The following is a 27,734-nucleotide window of genomic DNA, read 5'->3' on the forward strand; positions in this document are numbered from 1 at the left end:
TTGCACAGTTCTGGTGATTGGAGGGGCAAGCTTTCTTGAACATTTCTGGTAGAAAAACTACAACGTTTTGGTGAATGGACGGACAACTTAAACTTGACTTCCGAGAAGAACCTCAAGGGTATTGAATTCTGGAGACAAGTTCCAAAAGAAATGATATCTGGGGATGATTCCGTGAAAATTCTGCGAATAGTTTCTAGTGAATCCTGCAGATAGTTCCAAGATTATTTCGAAGAGAATACCGAGAGAATCAAATTTTGAATGAATTTCGAAAGGGATGCACTATGGGCAAAAATGGGTCCAAAATTACCCAAAATTCAATATCTTAACAGCACGCTGAATTCCGGCCATAAAAAACTACTTTACCGAAGGGAAATCGTCCGGGGAATCGATTGCACGTGGTCCCATAGACCGGAGAGCCTTGTAGGTATGTTTTTGGGACCATTTTACCCCATTTTCCCCTACTTTTTGAAGGAAATGTGTTTTTTCACAGCTCTATTTTTCGTAAAACATAAGCACTTTATGCATGGTTTTATAATACTATGCCTTTACACAACAGTTCATGAGATATTGGGGGAATACAGGGTACACTTTATAGGGGAGTAAGGGGTAAAAGTGAACCCTCGCTAAATTTATTTTAATTCATAAAAATGTTGAACGATGCGATTGTTTGAATGACCCCAAAGGTTGCCTGCAATAATGAGATATTTTTTTTCGAAATTTTAAGGTTAATTGGGGTTAAATAAGTTTTAATTTACTGTTTTCACTTTTTTTGTCTGTATACAGCAAATCGATATAGTGGTTCTGAGAATTTTGTAAAAATTGGTAGTTTTGTCTTTATCGCAACATATTAGACCCGTTTTTTTAATTTTGTCATTAGAGTGACTATTTATATATTAGAGCGGTCAAAAAAATTTTTTTTTGATTTTTTTCAAAAATGTATAACTTTTGAACTGTTAGGCCGATGACGGAACTCAAAATGCCAAATGAAAGGTAATTAAAAGTATTTTTCAGAAAAAAATATTATGATATTAAAAACAATTGATTTTATATTAAAAAACATTGATTTTACCCCTTACTCCCCTATAAAGTGTACCCCGTATTCCCCTAATATCTCATGAACTGTTGTTTAAAGACATATTATTCTAAAACCATGCATAAAGTGCTTATGTTTTACGAAAAATAGTGCTGTGAAAAAACATTTCCTTCAAAAAGTAGGGGAAAATGGGGTAAAATGGCCCAAAACACATACCTACAAGGCTCTCCGGTCTATGGGACCACGTGCAATCGATTCCCCGAACCCTTCGGAAAAGTTGTTTTTCATGGCTGGAATTCAGCGTGCTGTTGAGATATTGAATTTTGGGTAATTTTGGACCCATTTTTGCCCATATTGGGATGTTGGGAAAAATTGCAAGGAAATTCCGTGGAGAATTTCAAGCTCATTTTGGGAAGAATTTCTGGAGAATACAGAAGAAATTCTTCTGTAACTCTAGGGGAATTTCAGTTCCAAGGTGTTCTGAGAAAAAAAAAGTTCTAAAATATTCCGAGAAAAACCTCAATGATATTGAATTCCTAGGACAGTTACAATATAATACCGAGAAAATCAAATTTTGAGTGAAATTCCAGAGGGATTTTAAGCAAAGTTTCAAGCGAATTCCGAGGAAAATTTCTAGTGCATTCAGTTCCAAGGTGTTCTGAGAAAAAATCATATAGAGTTCTAAATATAATTCCAGTGGACTTCTGAGAAGAATTTCAAAAGAGCTCTTAGGAGAGTTCTAAAAAAATCCGAGAAGATCCTCAAGGATATTGAATTCTGTGGACAGTCCCAAAGAATTTCTGGGGAGTTTACCAAGAAAAATCTGCGAATTATTTCTAGTGAATCCTGTTATAGTTCCAAGATAATTCAGAAAAGAATACCGAGAAAATCAAATTTTGAGTGAAATTCCAGAGGGATTTTAAGCAAAGTTTCAAGCGAATTCCGAGGAAAATTTCTAGTGCATTCAGTTCCAAGGTGTTCTGAGAAAAAATCATATAGAGTTCTAAATATAATTCCAGTGGACTTCTGAGAAGAATTTCAAAAGAGCTCTTAGGAGAGTTCTAAAAAAATCCGAGAAGATCCTCAAGGATATTGAATTCTGTGGACAGTCCCAAAGAATTTCTGGGGAGTTTACCAAGAAAAATCTGCGAATTATTTCTAGTGAATCCTGTTATAGTTCCAAGATAATTCAGAAAAGAATACCGAGAAAATTAAATTTTGAGTGAAATTCCAAAGGGATTTTGAGGAAAACTTCAAGGGTGTACCGATAATTTCTAGCTCATTCCGGGAGAAATTTCTGGATAATACTAGGGAAATTCTTCTGAAACTCCAGAGGACTTCTGAAAAGAATTTCAAAAGAGCTCATAGAGTTCTAAAAAAAAAAGCTTTTGGATTCCTTAATTGAAAAGTGGGTATTAGTTTGCCATTGAACCTAGGTCGATTGTTATCTTTATAAAAAAAATCGTCTCAGAATCTTCTCTGAAAATTTCAATGAACAGCTTTGAATGTGTTGGTTTATTTCCTTTTAATTCCGTTATAATTGCTTATCTGTTGACAGATACGCGTATTTCGTCTACTACTTGCAGACTTCATCAGTGCCAAGCACTCAATACACTGCTATGCGCACTGTTTGAACCTCGTACTTGTCGACGCAGTGTGTTTGCGAAAGGAGAATGCGTTTCTTATTGGTCCATTATCTCGGTTTGTCGATGCTATCACCACCATCTGACGTGACTTCAGCTGAATTCAACCACTAAGGCAACAACATCGCAGCAAATGTATAATTTCGGATTAAGCCCTACTATCGCAACCATTTGATGAACCGATCATCATCGACATCTTCGATGGGATTAAATTGCCAATTTCCATTGGCTGTCTGAAAGCAGTTTGCATTGAAGAAGATGAACCACCACCGGAGCAAAAAATAAATAAAATTAGCTAAATTGAACAGTAGGGAAAAAGTGGGCGGAGGACAGCACCATCTACGACGTACTTTGGAGTACTCCCCATCCCCAGATTAAATGCACAAAAAAAATGCCCCTCCTTAACAAGATTCCTGTGCAAGCTAGTGATCCTTCCCTGGCAAGGATGTTCAGCGCCGTTTGAAAGTTGGTGTTGTACCTTCTGGCCACATCTCGGATCGAAAGACCGGGGTTGGCTTTAACGCTTCTCAACACCTTGCTGCGCAGCTGACGATCCCTGGTTCCAGTTTTTTCGTATGTCTGCTGATTCCTTTCCACACTCAGAGTTTCCTTGTAGGTGTTGAACACTCCGCAAACTGTTTTTTTTTTCGACATCTTCAGCAGTTTAGCCAGCTTGGAACCGGGCCACTCCGGATTTACCAGGTGTTTATGCACAATATTTTTCTTCTTTAGATTTCCATTTGACGTCATTTCTGAACGCGATCGACTACTTTGATCAAACTTGCACCAGTTGTTCTCTATAGAAGTTTAAACAAACCACTGTCAAAGATTTTCGATTCCTAATTTACTTTTAATCAGCCTTTAATGCTTATCGTATTTTAGCTTATTGCGTGCACTCAACTTAGTGTTCTAGATGTACTTCCACAGTTGTTAATTAAGAGCTTTCGATGTCAGTACCATTTTTGCAATAGCATAATTGTATGGCAAGGCAATCATACAATCATACTCTATGCCCAGGGAAGTCAAGAAATTTTCCAACCCGAAAAATTCCTAGACCGGACCGGGAATCGAACCCAGCAACTTCCAGCATGGTCTTGCATTGTAGCTGCGCCTCTACCGACTGAGCTAAGGGAGGCCTTCTGTCCGTGTCAGTTCTCTTATCATGGAAATCACGACATGTGGTGCTCTTCCCAGTCATTTAAGCATTTGTTTGTTCGGTGTGAAATCGGAACTCCAAGCTATTTTTGTATGCAAATAATTCTACTCTTGACTGAGTTTCGCATCAGCAGCTTTTTTTTTTCTCCGTCTCATATTCCCATTTTGTTGTTGTCTTTGAGTGGAACAACAACAAAACACTCGACAAGTCAGCAGGGATGCTTTCAAATACGAATGTCAAAAACAACGCCTTCTAGACTTTTCGCCCTGTTAGCTAATGTGAGCCGTGAACGTCAAACGAATGAGTGCCGAGGAAATTAAAACAGAATGATGATATCGCAGCAGATTTCCCTCGACATTGGTGATGGCGAGACGCGGGATAATGGAAAAGCTGTGTTTGTAGTTTTTTTAGGCTTTTTTGGAAACACTTTTTGAAGGTCGTACATAAATCCAATCGAGTGGATCTCAGCCAATGTAATGTTAGATCTATATTTTCCGTTCCATTCCCGATTGAACGAGTACACATTAACTGGATTTTGCTCTTCATCGATTTCTCCTTTACGTGGGTGAGCGATCCAAACGTTCGTAGGCATCTAATGTCCATCAGACCCACTCAATCGGTCGGTCATTGGATCTCGATATTTACAAGAGGTCAACAGAGTGAAGAGACGCAGTCATTCGTGAAAATCATTAAATCAAATTAAGACGATTGCATGCTTATCTGGAACGACTCTGGGCTTGACTGAGGAAGCATTCACCCTACAAAAATGTTGCTTTAAATTTCTCAAATATTAAAAAAAAAGGAAGAAACGAGCAGTGGTCAAGTGTGCTCCCGTGAATTCCGACACTGACTTGGGAGCATCATTTAGGAAGGCATTCGACAGTATCCTAGGCTCGATTGAATCAACGTTTTTCAGTTTTCTGGTTTCAGTCGTCTATACTTTTTACTAGAGGGCTTTATCCTAGCTCCTCCCTGACCCAGGTTCATCATTAAAATCTCTAAATTGATTAATGAGCGTTTTAGTAGAATACAGTAATGACCCGATTTTGTTGTATAACTTTTACGTCGACTATTCCTTTTAATTCTTCTACTTTTATATCACTTTCCTTTTCACTAATTCACGTACACTAATTCACTTTCACTAATTCACTTTCACTCTTTCCTTTCATAGTTCAAAGTGATAGTGAAAATAAAGAGTAACAGTGAATTAGGGAATGTGAAAGTGATACAAATATGGTAGAATTAAAAGGGAAAATTTACGTAAAAGGTATATTAAATTCTCATCCTGTGAGATTGCAAAGTATAACTAGAACACAGCTTTTAGGGGCAGTCACAGTGGGATGAAACAAAAAAAAAATGACATGGCCTTTTGTGACGAAACTATTTAATATAGCATTTTGATATTTTGTAGAATGTTTCTACATTTTTAAAGTACTTCATTTGAGTGGTGAACATTTTTTCTTTAAGGGGAGTATACACTCAGATAAATAACATAACTTGTTGTTAAAATTTATGAACCTCTATGGAAACATTGTAGATAATGTTATTTAAGACATTTTGTCCATGTTGACAATTTTCTTTCTCTAAAGCGGACGAAATTATAGGGTAAAAATGTAAATTTTTAGTTTAAATTTTCCTTTTTTCCATTGTTGTACACAATTGTAAGTGCTCTAAAAATGCACATTTTTGTTGGAGGAAACAAATCGCTCCTTCATTTGGGTGGTGGACAGCAGTTTACGAATTTTCTCACTATGCGGGGCAAGTGTGCAAGTGAATTTCCTTAATATACTATATTTTGGGATTCTGGTCTTATCGAAGGTTACAATCTGCGGAAAATTTGTTCAGGTGATAAATAAGTATTGGTTGGTGTACAGAAATTCAGAGTTTTCCCACTACGCTATACGCATTTGCTATATCTTGGAATCCTTGACATACAGAAGGTTACAATCTTCGGTAAATTTGTTGACTAAGTGAAGAACTTTTGGTTGTTGATGAGAAGGTAAGAATTTGCTCACTACGTGGCACTTGTGTGCGTGTGAATTTCCTCAATATGCTATTTGTTGGATCCTTGACATATAGAAGGCTACAGTCTTCAGTAAATGTGTGCAGTAGGTGAAGATCTTTTCATTGGTGGACTGAATTTCAGGATTTTCTCACCACGTGGCGCAAGTGTGCAAGTGAATTTCCTGTATATTCTATATCTTGGGATGGTTTTATAAAAGGTTGCAATCTTCTGAATATTTGTTCATTAAGTCAAGGACTTTTGGTTGGTGAACTAAAATCTTAGAATAAATACCGTATAAAAATATCGAATTTGCAGTTAAAGGAATAACCAATGATCAATTAAATATATACAAATTTGCAATACATACCAGTTTTAAAATAAATCAAAACAACAATTGGTTTACTTAAATTCTCGCATTTTCCTTAAATTTTAGTAATTTTTCTGAAACTCTTAGACTTCTGAAGTTCTCGGAACTTTTTCAAAGCTGCTCATATTTTCCTGAAGTAAATAGAACTGCTTTGAAGTTTTCTGATCATCCCAAAAGTTCTCGTAACTGCCTCATTAGTTCTCGGAACTACTGAAAAGTTCTCCTGAGGCTCTCTAAACAGGGTGACCAGTTCCATTATCACTTCGAAAAAAAAAATAAGGTTTTGGACCTTGAGTAGAAATACAAATACAAAGTACAAATTCCAGACTAGATTTTCGGGATATAGTCACTTAGAAGAACTATTGAAATAATTTAAGCGAGTTTGAGGATTTTTTTAAATTAATTCTAGAGATAACACCAACGTGTTTCAGAGAAAATTGGCAGTTTTGGGAAGAACTTTACGAGAATTTTCACTAGAACTCCTAGTCAGTTGTAAGTAATCATAGTTAAAATTTTAAGTAGCTCTGTAGAAAATTCCGTGAAAAGGGAACTACGAAGATAATTCCAAGGGCATCTCGAGAAAAGTTTTTAAAAAATTTAAGGAAAATCCCAAGTGATTTTTTGGAAGAAGTAAGGGAAGAACTCTAAGTTTATTCTGAGCAAAATTTTAAGACAATCCTGTCCTGTGTTGGATTGCATGGAAATTGTATTGTGAATTTAAGCGTTTTAAAAAATTAAGAGAATGTTCAGTGAATTCCCACCATGCATGTGCATGTGCATCATGCGCATTGTACTGAAGGCATCAAGCTGATGGTTCCAGCGATTAACCTCTAAAAGGCCATCGAAGCGTTGCTGAAACAGAAAAACTTGGAGTATTGAGGCGACCAAGCCGCTCAAGGTGGCCTTGCGCGGCGTTCCCGACATGGAAACAGTAATTCTGTTGAATGAATAGAAGCAACATAGACTCAAGCCAATCCAAATCTTCAAGATGAATCGTCATGAAGCTTCAGGTAAGTACCATGACCAGTTGTATCTGGTCCACCTGAAAAGGAATTCAACGTGCTTGAAAGACCTCCAGAGCATTCTGGCTCTTTCCATATCGTGGTGATTTGGGAACAGAACAAGCCAGTCCACCGTGATTACACTCAACGCGCGAACTACATGCTGTTCGGGCATTGAACTAGAAACTGCCTCATGGCTTTCTGCTGCAACAATTGTGGCAACCAACACGCACCTGATGCCTGCGAATTATTGGAGGAAGCAGACCCCACATCGGGCAACCAGCAAGACATGCCTGAAGCGAGTGGAATTCATTGCTATCCGCAATAAAGTCTCTACGAATAATCAACTTGGCCGAACGCTGCTTCCGTCACTTCCACTCACCAACAGTTTTGCTGGTGCTTCATCGGTCCCGCTAACAGCTGAGGTGCATAACACTCCGGTAAACTCAAGTCAACGGTCATATGAGGCAACCGCTCCATCCCGAAGCACCTCTCCACCTACGGGGCTATCGTGGCAGCTCATGCTCTTCCTCCACCAACTATCGAGAACGCAGACACTCTGCTTACAACGGTGGAATTTGTTACACAGAAGCCATCATGATCCAGCGCAGCCGCAGCACCCGAACAGAACAGCTTTATGCTGCAGTATCCCTCATCAATGAATATGGACCGTGAAGATATCAAAATTGCAAATTTGAGCGCTTGCTTGCTCAGAAGCAAGAGCATTGAGTTCATTGAATTCCTCAACGAACGAATCATCGATACCGCCATCATCACCGAAACGCACATGAAGTCCAAAATTATCGTCTTCCTTACCGATTTCCAGCATATGAGGCTTGATTGAACCATCTCCGGGCCAGGAAGAGTGGCCAACGCTCTAAGGAGGAACATCAACTGTCGGCTGTGTGAAGAATATCAAAGCCGTAGGGGTGGAAGTTACTAGTCCTGACGCCCCCATCACCATCGTTGCGGCATACTGCCCCAAACAAGTCAATATAAGGGACGGGTCGGCAGCAGAGCTGCGACGAGATATTGTCAAGCGAACACACTGGCAGGAAAACTTCATCATCGCTGGCGACCTGAATGCCTGCTTGGGGCAACAGTCGGCGCAATCAAAACGGAACCGTCCTGAACAACGACCTGCAGGAAGCGCAGTTCAACATCTTGAGTGCGGACACTCACACCTGGTTGAGTCGGTCTGGTGTTCACGCTACCATCGAAATCTTCATCAGCAACATGGGCAACAACATCGCTCAACCTACCACCTACCAGGAACACCGCGCAGCTACCATCGTGTCAACTGGGATCAATATCAACACTACGATGTCCAACCGGAGACGTCCGAAGACGTTGACCTGTGTCTGCAATCCATCGCGGAGGTAACATTCCGGGCCAGGGAACAACACGTGCCAGTATCCAGACAGGTGAACAATACTCTGAACGTTGATAGATCTACCAAAGACCTTATAAGACTCCGTAACACCATCCGAAGTCAGCACCTGCCTGTCCATAAAACCAATTGCAATCGCCTTACCAAAATTATCCAAGACTGAATGGTAGATCTCAGCAATAATCCCAGATTGTGCTAAGCCAAACCTAAATTCTTAAAAACAAACCTAGGCCCATTCCACCACTGATACCGCTGAATAGTTCCGACGATTCAGTAGTTCATCTGATAACCCCTGTAGAGAAGGCTGCAGTGATTGGTAAAGACTTCGTCAGCTCCCACAATGTCGGACAGAGGAGCATAAGTCCACACGAGACTGCGGTTGCTGAAAACGCGTTTGATCAGCCTTCTCTCAGCTGTTCGAAAGGGCAGTTTACAGCCGGCTTCTAACATCTGCCGAAGAAAACAACATCTTACTTGAGGAGCAGTTTAGTTTTCGAAAAGCTCGATCGACCGTCCACCAACTGACCCGGGTAACAAACATTCTTAGCGGAACAAGGCTGTTTCTAAAACATCTGCTATGGTATTGTTAGACATTGGAAAAGCGCTTGACAATGTCTGGCATGATGGCCTGGTGTACAAGCTGCATCGATACGGTCTTCCGATCTTCCTCGTGATGATCACACAAAATTATCTATCAGACAGGACGTTCCAGGGCCCTCACATCGGATGTTTTCAACATCCTTGCAGGTGTGCCCCAAGGAAGTATTCACCGCCGATATTCCGGCTCTCTCTGATGGTGGATTGCTGTCTCTGTTCGCAGACGACACATCCATAGTCTACAGTGGTAGGGTCATCGAAGCTCTGACTACCAAACTCAACAGAGGCTGAGTATTTCAACAGCTGGAAGATCCGTATCAACGTGTCGAAGACCCAGGTCATAAATTTTCCACACTAAAAATCCCCTAGACTTGTTTCGTCTGAGAATAAAAAAAACTGTCTTAACGGCACAGTGGTGGAATGGTAGAAAGGGGTAGTCTAGCTCGGCTTAACACTAGACAGTAAGCTGATTTTCATGGAGCACGTTAACAAAACTAAAACCAAGTGTAACATCTTAATAAGATCACTGTATCCACTCATCAACAGGAGGTCTAACCTGTCCCTGAAAAATAAGCTTGCTGTCTACAAGCAAATCATCCTTCCCGTAATCGAGTACGATATGCCAATCTGGGGGAGTTGCGCCAAATGCCATCACCTTAAACTCCAAAGGATCCAGAACAAGATCCTTAGGATGTCCTAAACAGTCCTTCACGAACGCGAAATTCTGAGGCTGGTCTTCAGTCTCTGGAAGGGCGAAGAACGGTCTTCTTGAAAAGGTTCAGAGACATCTGTCTGAGATCGGATCATCAGATCATACGTGATCTAGCACGTTAGGTTAAGTTATAGCCGTAGTTAGGTAGGTTATCACGTTTTTCAATTAGAATGAAACACACCCCCTGACAATGCAAAAATTAAATTAGAATATCCAATTAAACAAAGATGAAGAGCCAAGTAGACTAATCAATTGAAATGTCAAATCAATGTACAATCATAATCAACAGAAATAAACGTAATTTTACTACTACTGAATGGTTTAGCTAACTGTCGTTGCTGCTTTACTTGGCTGCCTACTCAGGCAAGCGTGGGAAAGTGTGAATATGCATTATATTCAGATTTTTTACGTAGGATCACGTCTTCCGGCAACATGTTGGGGGTGCAATTAAAAAAAAAAACAAAATCGACCGCGTTACGAAAAGTGGTCAGGTTAGGTCCACTTATAACTCTGTCAATAGCGGATGGCTTTCAATTACAAACAAGCCAATCGATTGGAAATTTGTCTACAAATCTGATGAAATTAATACTTTATTAGTTTTCAATAGGTCACTATTGAAAATTCCACAAATGTTCAACTGTTGCAATGGTGATCAAAATTATCACCGATTGCCTGCAAAAAGCGTTTTACCTCAAACAGATTTCAAAACATAGAATTCCATCCGGTCTCGCCGAACGGTACTTAATCAATAACCGTGTGTGGTGGTGTCCGGTCGGTCGGAAAATGCGTAATTTTGTCATCAGAAAACGAGGCGTTTCCGTGATGGGAAAAAGTGGTTTCCCTAACACAGTCGCCGAATATTGATACCGAGCACGTAATCCTACACACTTAGTTTTTCCTACCGAGCTAGGCTGTGCAACTCTCTGCAAAAGTGACATTTGATTTCTGAGTTTCGGATAATGCTTAGCTGAATCTCAGCAAACAAATGCAATGTTTGCTGAGATCTCAGTAAAACTTTTTTTTGCAGAGATTTGCACAGCCAAGCTCGGTAGAAAAAAAAAACTAAGTGTGTACGTAAAATCTACGGTCGTATCTTGGATACTTTTCACTCCAAAATGACATCAACCCAACCAACCAACCAACAAAGCTGATACGGCAAGTGCTGTAGCAAATAAAGGTTTCCCGGAGATAATCCTAATTTTGGAGCTAAGAAGCAGTGCTTGAGAAGCTTCTCAGCTTTTCTTTATTTTTTGTGATGTTTTTCAAGTGGATGATACTTTCAAGAAATGAAAATAGCTGATCTGTACCCCGTGAAGTGTGAGTAAGGTGATATAATAAGAAAATTCAAACGATGACTTCTTGTGTGCCAGAGTCATCGTTTGAATTTTTCAATTTAAAACGATTTATAAATAGGTGAAAGTCACCAGGTTCTCCGTACAATTGTGAAAATTGAATATTCATTTTATAATCGAAATAATGCGTTTCGAAAAACTTATGAGATTTTTACTCTTCACGAAAGGGCTTTCAGATAAGATTCCAGAGCAACCCGACTGTTTAAATTTTAAGCGAAATTGATCAGATTTGTTTGACACTTCAAAGTTGCCGAACGAAACATGAACGTAATTTGAAATCCAAATTCAATCTAAACTGTCACAGATGCCACATCCCTCTCTGCAACCAGTCGCTACATGGATTTATCACTGATGTTTCCATTGATCCCGAGAAATCTGTGATAGAATGCTTAGTCAAACCAAATTGATAACTCACAAAATACTCACGTCAATCTCCTGTCGAACTTCAATCTTTATTTTCCATGGAATCGTTTTAATAAAAAAAATACGTCCCAAGTGTAATGGGTTTTGCCCGCCATTTCCTACATTGAAAAGATCCATAAATTCAATAAATGACCACGGACGTCATCGCATTCGTTTTCGAAGAATTATGGCACAGGCGTTTGGCTTCTTCCTTGTTGGTAATAACTAATAAGCCTCCACCAACATCAAAAGCTCACATTCTGTACAAATAAAAAAGAGAATGCCTCCAGAAAACGACAATACATCAAAAAGATAAAATGTTGGCTATGAGAGTGAAAACGGGAGGGATGTAGAACATTGAACATACACACCAACAGCACCAAAAGGCAACAATCATTGTCATTCCGACCTCCTGCGAGCCAGCGAGCCAACGAACGGTTGGGAGGATTCCAATTTTTCGAGCTAACATGTTTATAGCTGACTGATGGAGGAGTGACGAGGTCTTTCACACAATCCATCCAGCGGATTTTGGCAGGAAACGAGAAGGCAGACACGGTTTTATCTAGCTGGTTGGTGGTTCATCCTGCGTTCCATCCTTGCAAGGCCCTGGGGCGAGATTTCCGGACGCATTGAATCGGTTTTACGGCCTTAGAAAGTAAAAAAAAAATCACAGATTTGCTCTTACAGAAGCAGGAATAAGGTGTAGCAATGATGAGTGGTAAATAGAAGTGGGCGAAAAGGAGACTTTAACTGAGCGAGTTTGCAACCTGAATTCAATTATTTATCAACATATCAGAACGATCTGGATTTGTCAGAGTAACCTATTTGTCGTATGAGTAATATGTTGATTTTATGTATCTCATATCAACTACGTTATTGCACAACACATAGTAAAATCTAAAGAGCTGCCAGTGAATGGCACAATTTTTCACAGATCGCACCCTGCATGAAAGATGAGCTTTTGTTTTTGCTAGGCTTTTTATGCATCCATCAGTACCTCGACTCAGTCCCCTACTGCGGCAAAAAGTTCCAACGACACCAGGCCAGAAGTGCTCCAAGACATACGCTCAAGTGTGAGAGGAATTCTCGTCCTCTGTTGCTTCCTGAAGGGGATTATTTTTTTTTATAAATCACGCGTGCACTTGAAAGAAGAAAAAAAAAAAAATGATGCAGCTGGGACTAAAACGGAAGACAATTGTTCTTGGCACACTGACTGTCAACTGTTATGCGTAAAAGCGTGGAGCTCCAGCCTCCACAAGCTGGCTTTCGAGTTCTGTGTCAGTTGGCGGTCCACAGAAGTGCGCTTATGGAATACTAATTCAACAGTATTTGCATGTTTTGCTCATAAAAATCATTCCGTGTCTCGTGAGATGAGTCTGGCATGTGGAAAGCGAGAGAAACACTCACCGAGAGTGGATGCTCACTCGCACAAACTTAGATTTGACGGCGTTGTCGGGACAACCCGGTTCGCTGCTCCCGAAAGACGTTCCTATCGTGAAGCGAACCCCAAACGTGTCAATAAATTGACGTGAAGGGGTATTATTGACAATTATATTGATGATCCCAAGTAACAATTATGGTTTTATAAGGGTTCTGTAGACCATGATTTATACTTGTAAAATGCTAGAAATCCTCCATAAAACTTGCAATACTACTTGGGATGTGAGTACAAAAATATTGTCAATACCGATGTTTTGACGTCAATATAGAGTTTATTGACAATACGATTATTGTTAATAAAAGCAATTAGTAAGGGTTCACTTGACAACTATAGTCCAAAGAATGTCTGAACTGTAACTGCATTCTGCCAAATTTTCCATAGTAAATTTTTTTCGCCCCTTCCTAGCTCGAAACCTGGCTACGCCCTTGTATACATTATTTCAATGTGGAGAAGGAAGATACTTGCTATGCATGAGAGAGTGCGTGGTGAGAAACGCAAATATCTATATCGAGTTTTGTGAATGTTCAACATTTTTTACGGTCTTTGGATGGTGGCGATCAATGCCATTGAGAGTGGGTTTGTCATTGCGTATGAATAATTCCATGATGTAGGGCATGAACGATCATTGGTCAATGTGGTTTGCTGTGACGTAACGGGCTCATTGGCCCAATGGCAACCGTTTTTGCATACTGAGCAGAAAATCATGACTTAAGTCCCAGGCCTAATTAAATAACATATTTGATAGGAGATCCTTTTCAACATTGTAATTTAATGGGATTAACACTATGATTAGCAATGGGCGATAATGTATCAATATCGATAATATCGCTACTTTTGAGTCGACCTTTCGATATTTTGTATCGATACTACAAAGTCCGATATTTCTGTGTATCGATACCTTTATCCTGATATTATATCGATACACCTGAATATTTTTTTTTATCGATTCTCTTGATGCAAATTTCAACTTTATTTAATTCCAAATATCTTACTGTCATTGCCATTGTCATAGTCATTGAGCGAAATAATCAGATTGAAAATCAAATGCTTTGACAAATACAGTATGACAGCAGATGTGCGGACAGACACTGGAAACAATAAGAGTTATTTGGGTATGACCTTACATTTGCTCGACGACGACCAAAAAGCTATGAAATCCATCGCTCTTGTCACACGCCCCTTAGAAGGTTATCATACTAAAGATCACTTGGTAAAGCAATTCAAAGCCAAATGCACGGAATGGAATATAAATTAGGTTTAAGTAAGGCTTTTAAATACCGTGTATTTCATTTTAATTTGCGTTCTTGTTACCGATGGTAGCACAAATAAAATGAAATACAATAAACAATCAATTTGAAGCAGCAGAGAGGGTAGAGCAGTAACACACGTTGACAAATGAAGACACTACCAACGATGATCTACCGAATTCAAGGCAGCAAACAAAGCCTGTGGGACATTCACGATCGTTTGGTAGCTAAACAAACTAGGTCATGGAAAAAAACGGCATCGATGAAACCCAACCTCTTCTTGGTCGCAATAGACTATATATCAAGGATGGTAACATCTGTACCGTTTGAAAGACTGTTCTCCAGGACTGGCAGAACATGTGAAAACCAATTCAGACTCAACGCTACTAGAATGTTCAATTTTCTGTTATACAATAACACATTTCTTTACTGTTTTATCCCTGCCGCATTATTTAGAAAAACGAAATTTCTCCAAAACCTGTATCGATACGGAAATATCGATAATATCGATACTTTTCGCCCGATATTTTGAGCTTATCGATACATTCCAATTCGATACCTCGATACTCAAGAATCGATATTTTTAACAATATCGCCCATTGCTAACTATGATCTTCTGCTCAGAAAGTAAAAATTGTATTTTTTTAATTCCAAGATAAAAAAAAATCAGAATGAATAAGCCATCGAAACTTCCAATAGCATATCAGAGACATGAATCGTGGAAGAAATCTTCCAAAAAAAAAATCAGATTCTTCTCTCTCTCTCTCTACTTGGCTTTGACGCTCTTAGATGAGCACTTAGCTCGCATTTTAGTGTGTTTAAGCACAGAAACCAATGCATGAATATTAGACTGATGCAAAATTTGAAATTTTCGCTCCACAGTGTTCAAACGGTTTCAAATCGGGTCCTGATTAGCCTCCGAAAGTTTAAACTCATTTGATTAGAATCTGTCTTGGCACAAGCCATTTGAAGTTTATATGGAAATTACTATGCGAAAACAAAACTTTTTGTTCATTGTCCCCTAGTCTTTTTACATACTGTACTGTTAACAAATTCTATTGCTATCCTTATGGGATTTTTTATCAGCTGTAACTTTGCAGAAAATCGTTTTCAACCAAACGTCAAATTAAATAGTTATTAATTGTTTAAGAGATTGATAATCTTATGGCAAGATTGAGCAACTGTATTGTGGGCAACACTGTATTCTGCAGTGTGACATAGTAGCCATGATTTTTGTTCTCTATTATACGCGCCATAAACACCAATGTTGCCTGCTGAACAGTTTATTGAGCATAATCATAAGACATCAGTGACTTGAATCATTAATAATTTTTGTTCGGACTTACATTTGATCGAAAAGTGGTTTTAACAAAGTTGTAGCTGAGAAAATTTTCAACAAGTTCAGCTATCATTTTCTAAAATAGAGTGAACTGGTGAATTTTGAGATCGATATGAACCGAAATTATGGTTTCTCCATAGTAATTCCCATATAAAATTCAAATGGTTTGTGCCAAGTCAGTTTCTCACTAAATGAGATCAAATTTTGGGAGGCTAATCAGGGCCCAATTTGGAACCGTTTGAGCACGGTGGAGCGAAAATTTCAAAATTTATATACATTGTGTGGAAAGCACTCTATGTCCATGGAAGTCGACAAAATTTCCATCCTAAAAGATGTTCTATACTGGATCGCACAGCGAACCCGCCGCCTTCATCTAGATAATACTGCCAGGAATCCTTATTGCCGGGGTAACGGGGGTGTGAATAAGGAACCGCGAATAGAGTTACCCACAGCTTATGGGATTTTCATTAATTGGGGGCTGTGGTGAATTATCTAATTTATTTCAATATATAAAGCTATACTGCCTTCGACAAAATTGTTGTGCTGGAATAGACCAACACGACTGTGTCATTGAATTCAGGTTTAGTTGGGAAATATGCCGCTAGAGGCGCTTCACTTTTATGTTACTTATATGACAGGCGCTATAATATATGTCCAACATACAATATTTCGTGATCCTGGCCATATAGAAGGTTACTGTCTTCAGCAAAGTTGTTAAGGTGATTGTGACCTTTTGAATGGTGTTCATTTTAGTTCAGAACTCTTTCACTACGCAGCGCTAGTGTGCATGTAAACTTCTTATATAAACTGTATCTCGAGAACCTGGCCATATAAAAAGTTGCTGTCTTCAACAAAGTTGTTCAGGTGACCAAGTCCTTTTGGATGGTGGTCATATTATTTAAGAACTCTCTCACTACACGGCGCTTGTGTGCACATGAACTTCCTTAATATGATATGTCTAGAAAGCTTGTCCATATAAGATGTTGCTGTGCAATGGGAGAACACGAAACAGAATAGGGATGACGTGTAGAGAGGCTGGAAATCGATGCCGGACGTAATTTTTGTAATCCAAGATGGCGGCAATCGGTTCAAGAAAAACTGTCAAATACCCTACAATATGGGTATTTTCGGAAAAGGGAAAAAGTCGATGCCAGACGTCATTTTGGAACCCAAGATGGCGGAAATCGGTTCTTAAAAACTGTCAGATAGCCTACAATATAGGTATTTCCGGATAGGTGATAACGTGTAGAGACCAGAAATCAATGCCAGACGGCATTTTTAAATCCAAGATGGCGACCACTAGTTCAAGAAATACTGTCAAATACTTTAAAATATGGGTATTTCCAGAAAGGAAACGACGTGTAGAGGCCAGAAATCGATGCAATTTGATCGTTAGTCAAAAAAGAAATGGATCACATCACGATCAGTTTCAAATGATGTTTCCTACCACTCGAACATTGCCGTGGTACAGTATTTTGATATGTTTTCTTACATAGCCTCGAGAAAATAGGGTGTTATTTATGCTAAGCTCGAAAAATCTGGAATTTGTTATTTAATTTCTTTAAAATCTCTGGTAGAAAGTCGTCTCAAAATTGCTCGACTTTTTGATTATTTGAAAGTGTTCAGTATTGTCTTAACCAAGTATGCAACTGCGATGAACAAAACTGTTTTACAAACAAAAAAAAAACGCTTCGAAAATATTATGTCTCAGAGCATCTAAAAACAAAAAAAGGTTCTCAATCATGTTTTGCTCTAACACGAAAGGGTCTCTTATGATGAAAACGTTGGTTATAAACAATAATCGCGAATCCAAGGGCCACTAAAAGGGGCTGTTCATAAACTACGTAGACATTTTTTTTTTTGATAATTGACCTCCCCCCTCCCGCTGCGTAGACAATTGTCCATGCAAAATTTTTAAAATTTGTATGGGCCATGGATAATTGTCAACCCCTAAACTGTTTACGTAGTTTATGAACAGCCCCATAAATTTACATAAAGCGAATCTCCCTGTGCATTTTCGTAGTAACAAGAAAGGTTGGATGACCCTAGAATGATTTGTGGACTGGATAAACGACTACTTCTCAACACAGTTGCAGGAGTTTTGGGCAGCCGAGAACATTAGCTTCATGGCTTTGCTGCTTCTAGTCGCATCCGCCCACCATAAGCAATCCCACCATAATGCTTCTATACATGCCACCAAAGATCACGTCCTTGATTCAACCCCTTAATCAAGGCATCATCAAACATTTCAAGCTGAAGTATGTCAAGAGAATCTGCAGTTTTATTCTGGAAACAGCCGAGAATGAAGGCCTTTCACTAGCGGATACACGAAATTAGTTCAGCATCAAGAATTGTTTTGACTACTTGGATGTGGTTCTAAATGATATAAAACAAAGCACGTTGGTTAACTGCTGCAAGTAAAATTTTCCCTTGGTTTTTCGCGAATTCATCATGTCCAAAATTCAACAAATTCACGGAAAGTTTGGTGCGCCGGGGATAAAAACACAGTAAAATCAATGAAATTATAATAGATGAACCGGCTGCAGCAGATGAAATTGTTAGCGAACTGGATCCATCTAAAATGAATATGAATTATATTTTCATCCCACCACGGCAGAAATTGAGTTCAAAATAAATCAACTCTCCGAGTTCGAAAGCTTCTGTACATTGGCAAGTAATGTCGAACAGAGTACAAAAGTTTAAGATTTGCTAAGGGAAGTTGAAACACTTCTCAAGGAGTGGAAGGAAGAGGGTGGATAGAATTAGAGCTTCCATACCGGGATGAAAAATCCCGGATCCCGTTCATCCCGGGATTATTTTTTTTAACTCATAATTTATACACAAATTATGTTCCACTGTAGGATAATTATTTGCAAATGACGTGGAACAAGTCATTATTTAATTATTCGTTTTCATTTGAATATTTGATTCTTGATTAATATTGGACAAAGTTACGATGGGTACATATGGATTTGAAAATAATAGAGCTACTTTTATCCAGAAAAAAAGAACCACACAGTTCGAAAAAGTATTGTGAATTTCTGTTCAACATGATGCACATAAATGGAGCGTCACATTTCATATAAGTTTACATTATATATCATGTTAAGTTCTGACACATTTCATGCAATGTAGCCAATATTGTATACAAAAGCCCATCTTTGTAAACAACATTGTTTGCAAGTTGCTCGGTTGCGTGAAATGAAATACAAGTTTACGTGAATGAATGTTTACATCACAATTAAAATTCAGAATTTTTATCTGTGCATGCTTTCATTGATTTACTGGATTTTTATTTCATTAATGAAAATAATAATATTGGCAGTTATAAAAATATTTGCAATTCTCCAATGAGAGAAAAGGAGTAAATTGAATTCCCCTTTGTGAACTCTGATTGGTTGAAGTGCAAAAGCCATTGACTATTTGGAGGGGGTGCATATTCCATGTGGGTAATTCTCCAGTCTGATTCCATAAAGAACGCAGCGAGCCCTCATGTCGTTCGATGGTTACCAAGGGAACAAGCAAAACCGGCAAGCGAGACTGATTGCCTACTACGATCGAGAATGTTATTTAGAAGTGACACCCCGAAAAGTCAGACCTAGAAAAAGATCCAGTTTTGCTGTCGTTGAATACGACAGTTAAAAGTTCCAAATCTGTTTGAAAAGAGTAAGTTATTTGCGGACGTTTGGCAATATTTTACGAAGCTTTCCGCTGATGGTGAAAAAGCACAATATTCCAAATGCCCACAGCAACTTTCCTGCAAGGGATCATGGCCAAGTAAAGTATCGAGACCTGGAGGATCCACCATAATGATGCAATTCATTAAACGTCAGTCTTTGAAAGAAATTGTAGCACGGCTTGCTGCACTTGACGGATTTTCAATCCACACTATAACTAAAAGTGAGTTTATCCGCCAGTCAATTTCCGCTCGTGGCATGCAATTCCCAACCAGCTGTGATGAAACTAGTACACGGTTTTTTGAATAAAGCAAAAGATCTCACCAAGAACGAAATTGCGAAGCGAGTAATGTATGAGCCTCACTTTGGATGAGTGGACCAGCATCAGTAATATACGGTTTTTCAATGTCAACGTGCACTGCTTCGACGGGGTCATGTTCAATTTCGGACTGGTTCGTGCTCATGGGTCTCTTCCGGCTGAAAAAATCCGAGAGGCTGTAAACATCGTTACCTCAAGCTTTTGCTTACCACGGACATATATTGCTGCTGCTACAACTGACGGAGCTGCCGTAATGGTGACATTTGGAAGGGAGTAAGAGTTCTGTCACAAAAAGTGCTACATCCATGGGCTTCATTTACCAGTGATGGATGTCCTCTGGAAAACAACTCTGCTATGACTGATTCCATAGGCGATACCGATGATGACTGCAATTATAACGAATATTCCGATGAAGAAACTGACACACCATCTGGCATGTTATTTTTATGTGACTTAATGTACTTTACTTGAAAATTAGTTGTACTTTAATTTTTAGCGCTTTATCTTACGCGTTTTGCTGAAATTCTGAGGCATGTCCGAAAAATTGTCCAGATTTTTCGACAATCGCTGGTAAAAAATAGGATCTTGCAAGATCATAATCTGATATCTGAACAACTTTGCTGAAGACAGTAACCTTTTATATGTCCAGGATTTGGAGATACATATTATATAGGAAGCTCATGTGCACACTACCGCTGCGTAGTGAGAAAATTCTGATCAAATATGGTAACCATCCAAAAGGACTTGGTCACTTGAACAACTTTGCCCAGGATAGTAACTTTCTATATGACCAGGATCATGAAATATTGTATGTTGGACATTTATTATAGCGCTCGTCATAAGTAACAGAAAAGTGAAGCGCCTCTAGCGACGGAGTTCGTAATCAAACCTGAATCCAATGACACATGCTTGTTGGTCTATCCCAGTACAACAACTTTGCTCAAGAGAGTATAGCTCTATGTATTGAAACAAATGTTATAATCGAAAACAGCCCCTATTAGTGAAAATCCCATAAGCTGTGGGTATCCTTCTTCGCGGATAGTCCGGCAATAAGGATCTGGCAATAAGGGATACCGGCAATAAGGATTTCTGACTGTATTTGCCTTCACCGCCTATCCGGTGTCCCACATCAAATTGCATCACGGAAAAAACGCTGTAGAAAATTAACTAGTTGACCGATACGTTTCAAACTTTTCGAAAATAAAATAAAACCCATTAGCGAGCTTTTGGCCTACTTATTTCATTCAACTTCAATACAACCGTACGCTCGCATCTTACGCTTAGCTCCAGTCATTAGGATCTGTACAACATCTGGCTGTAGCTTCTTCTGTACGGAAACCCACTTTTTCTTCGAAAGTGAACCCGTTGGCTTAGTACCATTCCAGGACAACATTTGAATAGTGGCACGAAGCTAGATCCAGCCGGAAGATGGTAGGTTTAGGATGGATGGTTACTTCAACAGAGGAAGCAAACGCTTCTGTAGACACTCCTTGAGGTAGATCTCCCCGTTTACAGTCTCGGTAGTCACGAACGGAGCACTCCGTTTGCCACATGACCAGATCGCTTGCCAAATCATGTATTTCTTGGCATACTTTGAAAGTTTCTGCTTCCTTACTTCCTCCGGAACATCAAACTTGTGCTAGGCGGTTAAGAACAGTAGCCCCGGAAGCTGCCGAAAGTCCACCTTGACGTAAGTCTCATCATCCATGATGAGACAATGAGGCTTCGTCAGCATTTGGCTGTAAAGTTTTCGGGCCCGTGACTTTCCCACCGTATTTTGCCGTTCGTCACGACTTGGAGCCTTCTGCACTTTGTTCGTATGCAGTCCCTCCCGATCCTTGACTCTCTGAACGAAAGACTCGGACAGATTCAACTTTTTGGCCACATCCCTGACCGAAGCATTGGGATTCCGCTTAAACGCTTTCACGACACGCTTGTGATCCTGATCACTAATAGAACATCCATTCTGACCGCATTTCTCCTTCCGTTCGATGCTTAGAGTTTTGTAGTAACGTTTAATCAAACGACTCACCGTTGACTGCAGGATTCCGAGTTGTTTTCCGATGTCCCGATGAGAGAGTTGAGGATTTTCCAGCTGCTTGCGCAAAATCAAATCGCGACGTTGCTTTGCCATTTCTTCCATTGTTCAAAAAACTGACAGCGATAAAAATACAGTGTAAACAATACACTCTAAACAAATTCTACCCTCATTTTCAAGAGAAAATACCCAATGGGTAATTTTCTACAGCGTTTTTCCGTGATGCAATTTGTTGTGGGACACCCTTTATATGAAGCCCCCTGCAGACAGCAACAAAAATTAAATTTATCGAATATCTAGCGATTCTGTTAATAGCAACATGATCCACGCCATGAATAACCAACGCAGGATAAACCCCAGATATCCGGAAAAGTTTTCAATTCCCCCCATTGGTTATGGACCAGCTGAGGTTATACTGAGTTCGTTTTTCCCGTTGCTGTTCGATGAATTCGTGGTTTCCAGTGAAATAATAAAAAAAAATATCAGTAAATTCTCACCCGCGTTTGCTCTAATTGCTACCCACTGTTTACTCACATAAAAAAGTTACTCTGCTGTGGATGCACACTTCCAGAAAAAAAAAATACCATGTGAAATAATCTGCAATTGGACCTATAAATGGTATTAAATTCGATTCATTTGGGCTCTGCACGGTCATAAAATTGTACACATTGTTGTAGGATCATAAATCATTGATGCCACACTGCCTCGACCACTCAATTGATAAACAAATGATAAATATTCATAACTGTATCCTTTCGCCCCACAAGCCATCGAACATCATTAGCAGAATGATAATGGCCTACGATTTCCAAACGATTGCTCCCGTCCCATTTCCTATTAACGGTGTTCAACTTACTCTTGTTTCCGTTGTTATCACATTTCATCTTAATTGCATAAATATTTATATCACCGAGCGACAGATCCGAATCTTCCTTTTCTCGTCTACTACATTTTCGATGAGAGCTTTAATTCGAAATTCCCTTTCAACCACAGATTCTCCTTCGGTGGTACACGAAAAGATGAAAATGCTCGACATCACCCGGGACAAGCCGATCAAAATCATCGTCCGGGTGCAGGTGCCCGTCCGCGAACATCCCAAGGTGAGTGTGAAAATTTCCCATTCCAGCACAACGGTTTTCAGTTGTTACAGTCAGTAAGTGCAGCTATCAATTATCGAGTCCGTTCGTCGTGAAAAAAAAAAAGATTTCTTTTGATGTGATCTATGGACTCGGGAGGTGGTCGTTGGATTCCATTGGCAATCGCAGTGTTTCGCAGTCATAGCCAATGACACGGTTCAGTGAGGGGCGGGGGGTTAATAAAATGGAAAGTCAGACGAGAACAAAAAGATAACCTTAATCAAGCATTTTTCATCTTTGCTAGATTGTGACATTCTGCAGCGTAGATCTGTCTTCCGATGGGGTACGTAAGTCAAGGTTTGCTTTCGGGGCTTTTTGCTTCGCAGCAAACTTGGTTTGGAAGGATGCGAATAGAGATGATTGGTTTGCTTTTCTTTGTCATCGCTTGCAAAAGAAGCAAATAAAGAATCGATAAGTCGGTGAACTGGAAAATTGAAAAGTCTGTTTAAATTTTTATATTTAAGGACAGTATTCAGACATCGAAGGGTGTATGAGTTTGGCCTTTGGCTGACCGAATTGAGTGACCGGGAGTGGTGATGAAAGTGTCATTCAGCAAAAATGAAAATGATATGGAAGAAAATTAAAGCAAATTGTGTGGCTATAATCAACTATAGAAAACACGCGAAATGTTGGTCATAATTGTCGGTTTGTCGATGGTTATCGTGGGAAATGATTCGGAACCCGTCTTCCTTATGAACAATGTATGCATTTTGTGTAGGTCGGGCGAGTTCTGGTTCGTTTTCTGCCATTTCTGAATCAAGTGTATCATTTTTCTTTATTTTCGTTTGTTACCCAGTGGAGCCTCCCTTTGCTCAGTCGGTAAAGCCGCAGCTACAAATCAAAACCATGTTGGAGTTAGCTGGATTCGATTTACGGTTCTATTTCAAGTTGGAAAATTTCTCGACTTACCTGGGCATAGAGTATGATTGTACTTGCCATACAATTACCGTATGCGCGATAATGTTTGCACCATTGAGCAATGTCAAAATTCTCAAAAATTTCGTTTTCGACTTTATTTATTTATTCAAAGAGGGATGTTTCTCAGAGTCTTAAACTATGTTAATCATCGATCGAGTTTCCACTTGCTGCAATTACGACCTCCACACGCTTCCGACATGCACGGCAGGTTCTAATAATGTAGTCTGGATCCATTTCTCCCCAGGTACGGGTCAATGTTTGTTTAAGGCTTGCTGTACTCGGGTGGCGTTTAGAACAGGCCTTGGCGATCATGACGCGCCATATTGAGTAATCCAGCGGATTAAGATCGGGGCTGGATGGCGGCCACATATCCTTCGCCCAGAACGAAAGATGTTCCTGCAACCACTTCTGAGTGCGGTTCGAGGTGTGGCACGGAGCCCCATTTTGTTGAAATACAACATTTGGCTTCGGACCGTACTGTTCTTTGATCCACGGAAGAACATACTTACTTAAAATCCCGATTTAGATCTCCGTGTCGCCTTCTGGAATGAACACCGAGTCCATTTGTTTGCCATCGGAAGCCACCAATCCAAACACCATAACGCTAGCAGGATGCTTTGTCAGATACACGTTCTTGTGCGCGTCGGCCACGTCTTTTACCGGAAGAGAACTAATATACCGGTCGGTTCTGGAATTTGATACGGGATCGACGGTAAACATGCTCTCGTCTGTGAACAGGATAACCAGATTTTTTCGCTTAAGGAAGTTCAAGATTTTCTTGCATCGTTCGACTCGTAGCTCCCGGATGCGGTTGGTAATCATGTGCGTTTTTTTCCGTGCCCTCGACTTCGCTCCGCAATCTTCCTTTACGATCTTCCGTGCCGTAAAGTGACTGATCCCGTGTTCCTTTGCCATTTTCCTTATTGAACGCACTGGATTCACCCGAATCTTCCTTTTGATATAGAGATGAGCGATCCGCTCCCGAGCTGTTCTAAGGACCCGATTCACTAAAGTGAGCTGGTGACCCGCGGTTCATTTTTTTAGGAACCGCAGCTCATCAGCACACTGTTATCACAAATCTTAACCATTCAATTCGTCACTCATTGCGGAATTTTTCAAAAAAGCACGCATTGCTCCTTTGCGCATTGAACAGCCACCACGTAAACCAAGATGCGCGTGTAATTCTACATGTACCTACGATTAGACGATCTTAGATTTCTACTGGTATTATCTAATGCATTTACGTACACGGCTCTTATTGCTGCTGTTATTCCTCCAGTATATGTGCTCTTACCTATCCTCCCATCATTCTCTCCAGCTTATCAGCTCAGCTTCGGATCAGAATCATCGGCTCGAATGATTTACTGACAGTACAGCTCTCGGACCCGTCCAGCTCTGCGGATCTTTATTCTCTCGATTCTACACGATTCAGCTCCAGATTTAGATCTGAGCTGATGATCTGGAGCTGAAGCCGAGAATAGTGGGAGCAATTGTGCTGGAGAATCAATATGGATTCCGTCCTGAGTGATATTTCACGCGCGGGCCGACATTTTGCGAATTTACGATAGGCAGAGAAGTACTAGCTGTCTCTCTCATTCCAACACAAATTCTGCTCCGCTCCGCTAATGCACGCTCAGATCTGAATACACCATTAGACTTATGATATCAGTGAGCTGATGAGCTGCGGTTCCTAAAAATGAACCACGGGTCATCAGCTGATTTTAGTGACTCGAGTCTATAGAACAGCTCGAGAGCCCATCTCTAGATCTGAGCTGATGATCGGGAGCTGAAACCGAGAATAGTGAGAGCAAATCTGCTGAAGAATTTACATCAGAAATAAAATCTGTATGTAGACTGGATTGCATAGCTTGAGAAAAGGCGTAACATCGTGTAACACGATGTCGATCATATCATCGCGTGTGACATTTGTGTCAAAATTTCTATAATTTCAAGAATCGACTCCCTTTAATGAGCTGGACGGGTCTGATCCGCTCAGCCATCTGAGCTATTTTACCCACCTCTATTTTGATAGCAGCGATAACCCTCGGAACCCGAGCTGACCTCGGACGACCTGTGGCCACCTTCGCGGATAGCTGTCCTTTCTTTTCTCGGTCTAAAACCCTAATCACGAATACGCTGCCACTTCGTCATGGTGCAACTGTCAAACTAAGTAAATCATTTTTTGTTAAACACAGCCTACTACGGTATGAGCTATTAGTTACGTGCATGCAAAGAAAACCAAGGCATTGTCTGTACAGGTGAAACGGGAACCTTATTTGTACGATGGTGCAAAAATTATCACGCATACGGTATACTAATGCAAACATGGGACAGGCATCGAAAGTTCTCAATTAAAAACTGTGGATGTGCATCTAGAACACTAAGCTGAGAGCACGCAATAAGCTAATATGCGATAAGCAAAAAGCCTGAAAAGTGTAGAAAAAGAAAACGAAGAAGACACAGTAGGATAACCTCGATCGCGCATGATCTATTGTTCGGTAGATGCGGCTAGGTGCGTGTGATAAGATTGAATAGCATTTTCTTATATTGAAACATATTTAAGAATTCCGGAAAGCATAGAAAGAGCAAGAATATTTTTTTTAAACCTTTTATAGATCATTTTTTTATAATTACCATCTTTGACATTAAAGTAACACAGACTGAATTATCAGGACTGTATTCTATTCTAGTTTACTAGAACTAAAACTAGTTTACTAATCTTAAAATCAAAAGGATCACACACATCATTGAACAGTCTACAACATTTGTCGAGCAGATTGTTATAGCCATAAGCAAAAGGATGTCCAGGAGTTCACAAGAGGTATGGATTAAGGAGACGACAGACTGGAGCGTGGAAGTTGATCATCCGGAGTTCACTACTACAGTCTGAAGGAAGATTCGGCGACTGTTTGCAGTCCAATAAGCGCACATCAGTGTGTGTTCGTATGGTGGTAGGTTATCGGGATTAGTCCATGAAAGCTGTCGTAAGGCGAATCTGACAGAACATATCTGGATTCTATCGATGCGCGATATTTTTTTTCCTTTGATTTGTTTTCCGTCTATCTTGTTTTCCGTGCTGAGCACCAATGCCACCGATCCCAGGGAGGCAGCTCCCACACCTGGACCCTACCTATCGACCCATCAACTCATGAACCGGGGACCAACGACCTGATCAGAGATGTTATGCCTTAGAACATCCCGACGGCGCCGACTGGGATTGAACCCAGGCCTGCTGGGGTGAGAGGCAATCACGCTTACCACTACACCACCGGCGCCGCTCACGATGCACGATATGTGCACAGCATGATATAGAGTTGCAATTTACATAGATATGTGCTCGTTGAACCTAAGTTTGCTATTCGAGATAAGTCCAAGATCTTTAACAGAATCAACTCGCTCAAGCGGCAATTGATTCATCGAATAATCAAATCTGATCGGCGAGTGACTACGGGTCAGTTTGTAGAGCACAACAATCTAGGATCGATTGTTACTACCGTGTGATGGTAGACTTTCAAATCATCTGCATCAACAACTTACAGCAAATTAGGTGGCGTCGTTAATAAATAAAATGAAAATAAGAGGTCCTAAGTGGTTCCCTTGTGGAACTTCCGATGGTATATCCACGCTGTGAATGTTACCTGAATTTGAAGATCGGTGTAATTGATGCAAAGCTTCCACACGGCGAATGAGAACAACCCAAATTTGAGGTTTACTTCACTCATAATCGCCAAAAGTGCAGGAACTCAGCGATGAGTAAATTTGCCTCATGTTTTCCCAGGATTTTCCAGGGGAAAATTCAAGAATTTGAGAAAAGTAAAAATTGAATTCACTCAGTCTATTGGTACTACTCCGAGACTGAATAAAATTTTCGTCAATTTCCTCATTTTCCGGCAGATTTTTTAGGTTTTCCACAGGAAACCATGAGACAAATTTTACTCATCGCCGAGTTCCTGCACTTTTG

General features: G+C 40.0%; 1 protein-coding gene across 1 annotated transcript in view; it reads left to right on the top strand.

Moving 5' to 3' along the window:
• Positions 1-27,734, top strand: part of LOC135700654 (uncharacterized) — a 140,645-nt gene that overhangs the window by 28,462 nt on the left and 84,449 nt on the right. Inside the window, exon 2 of the mRNA XM_065221237.1 lies at positions 22,713-22,819. Coding sequence (XP_065077309.1) covers positions 22,713-22,819 — 107 coding nt within the window. The remainder of the gene's footprint in view (positions 1-22,712; positions 22,820-27,734) is intronic.

Source organism: Ochlerotatus camptorhynchus, unplaced genomic scaffold (genome assembly GCF_037179485.1).
Source record: "Ochlerotatus camptorhynchus isolate MF236.1 unplaced genomic scaffold, CSIRO-AGI_Acam_v1.1 ptg000140l, whole genome shotgun sequence".
NCBI classification, from domain to species: Eukaryota; Metazoa; Arthropoda; class Insecta; order Diptera; family Culicidae; genus Ochlerotatus; species Ochlerotatus camptorhynchus.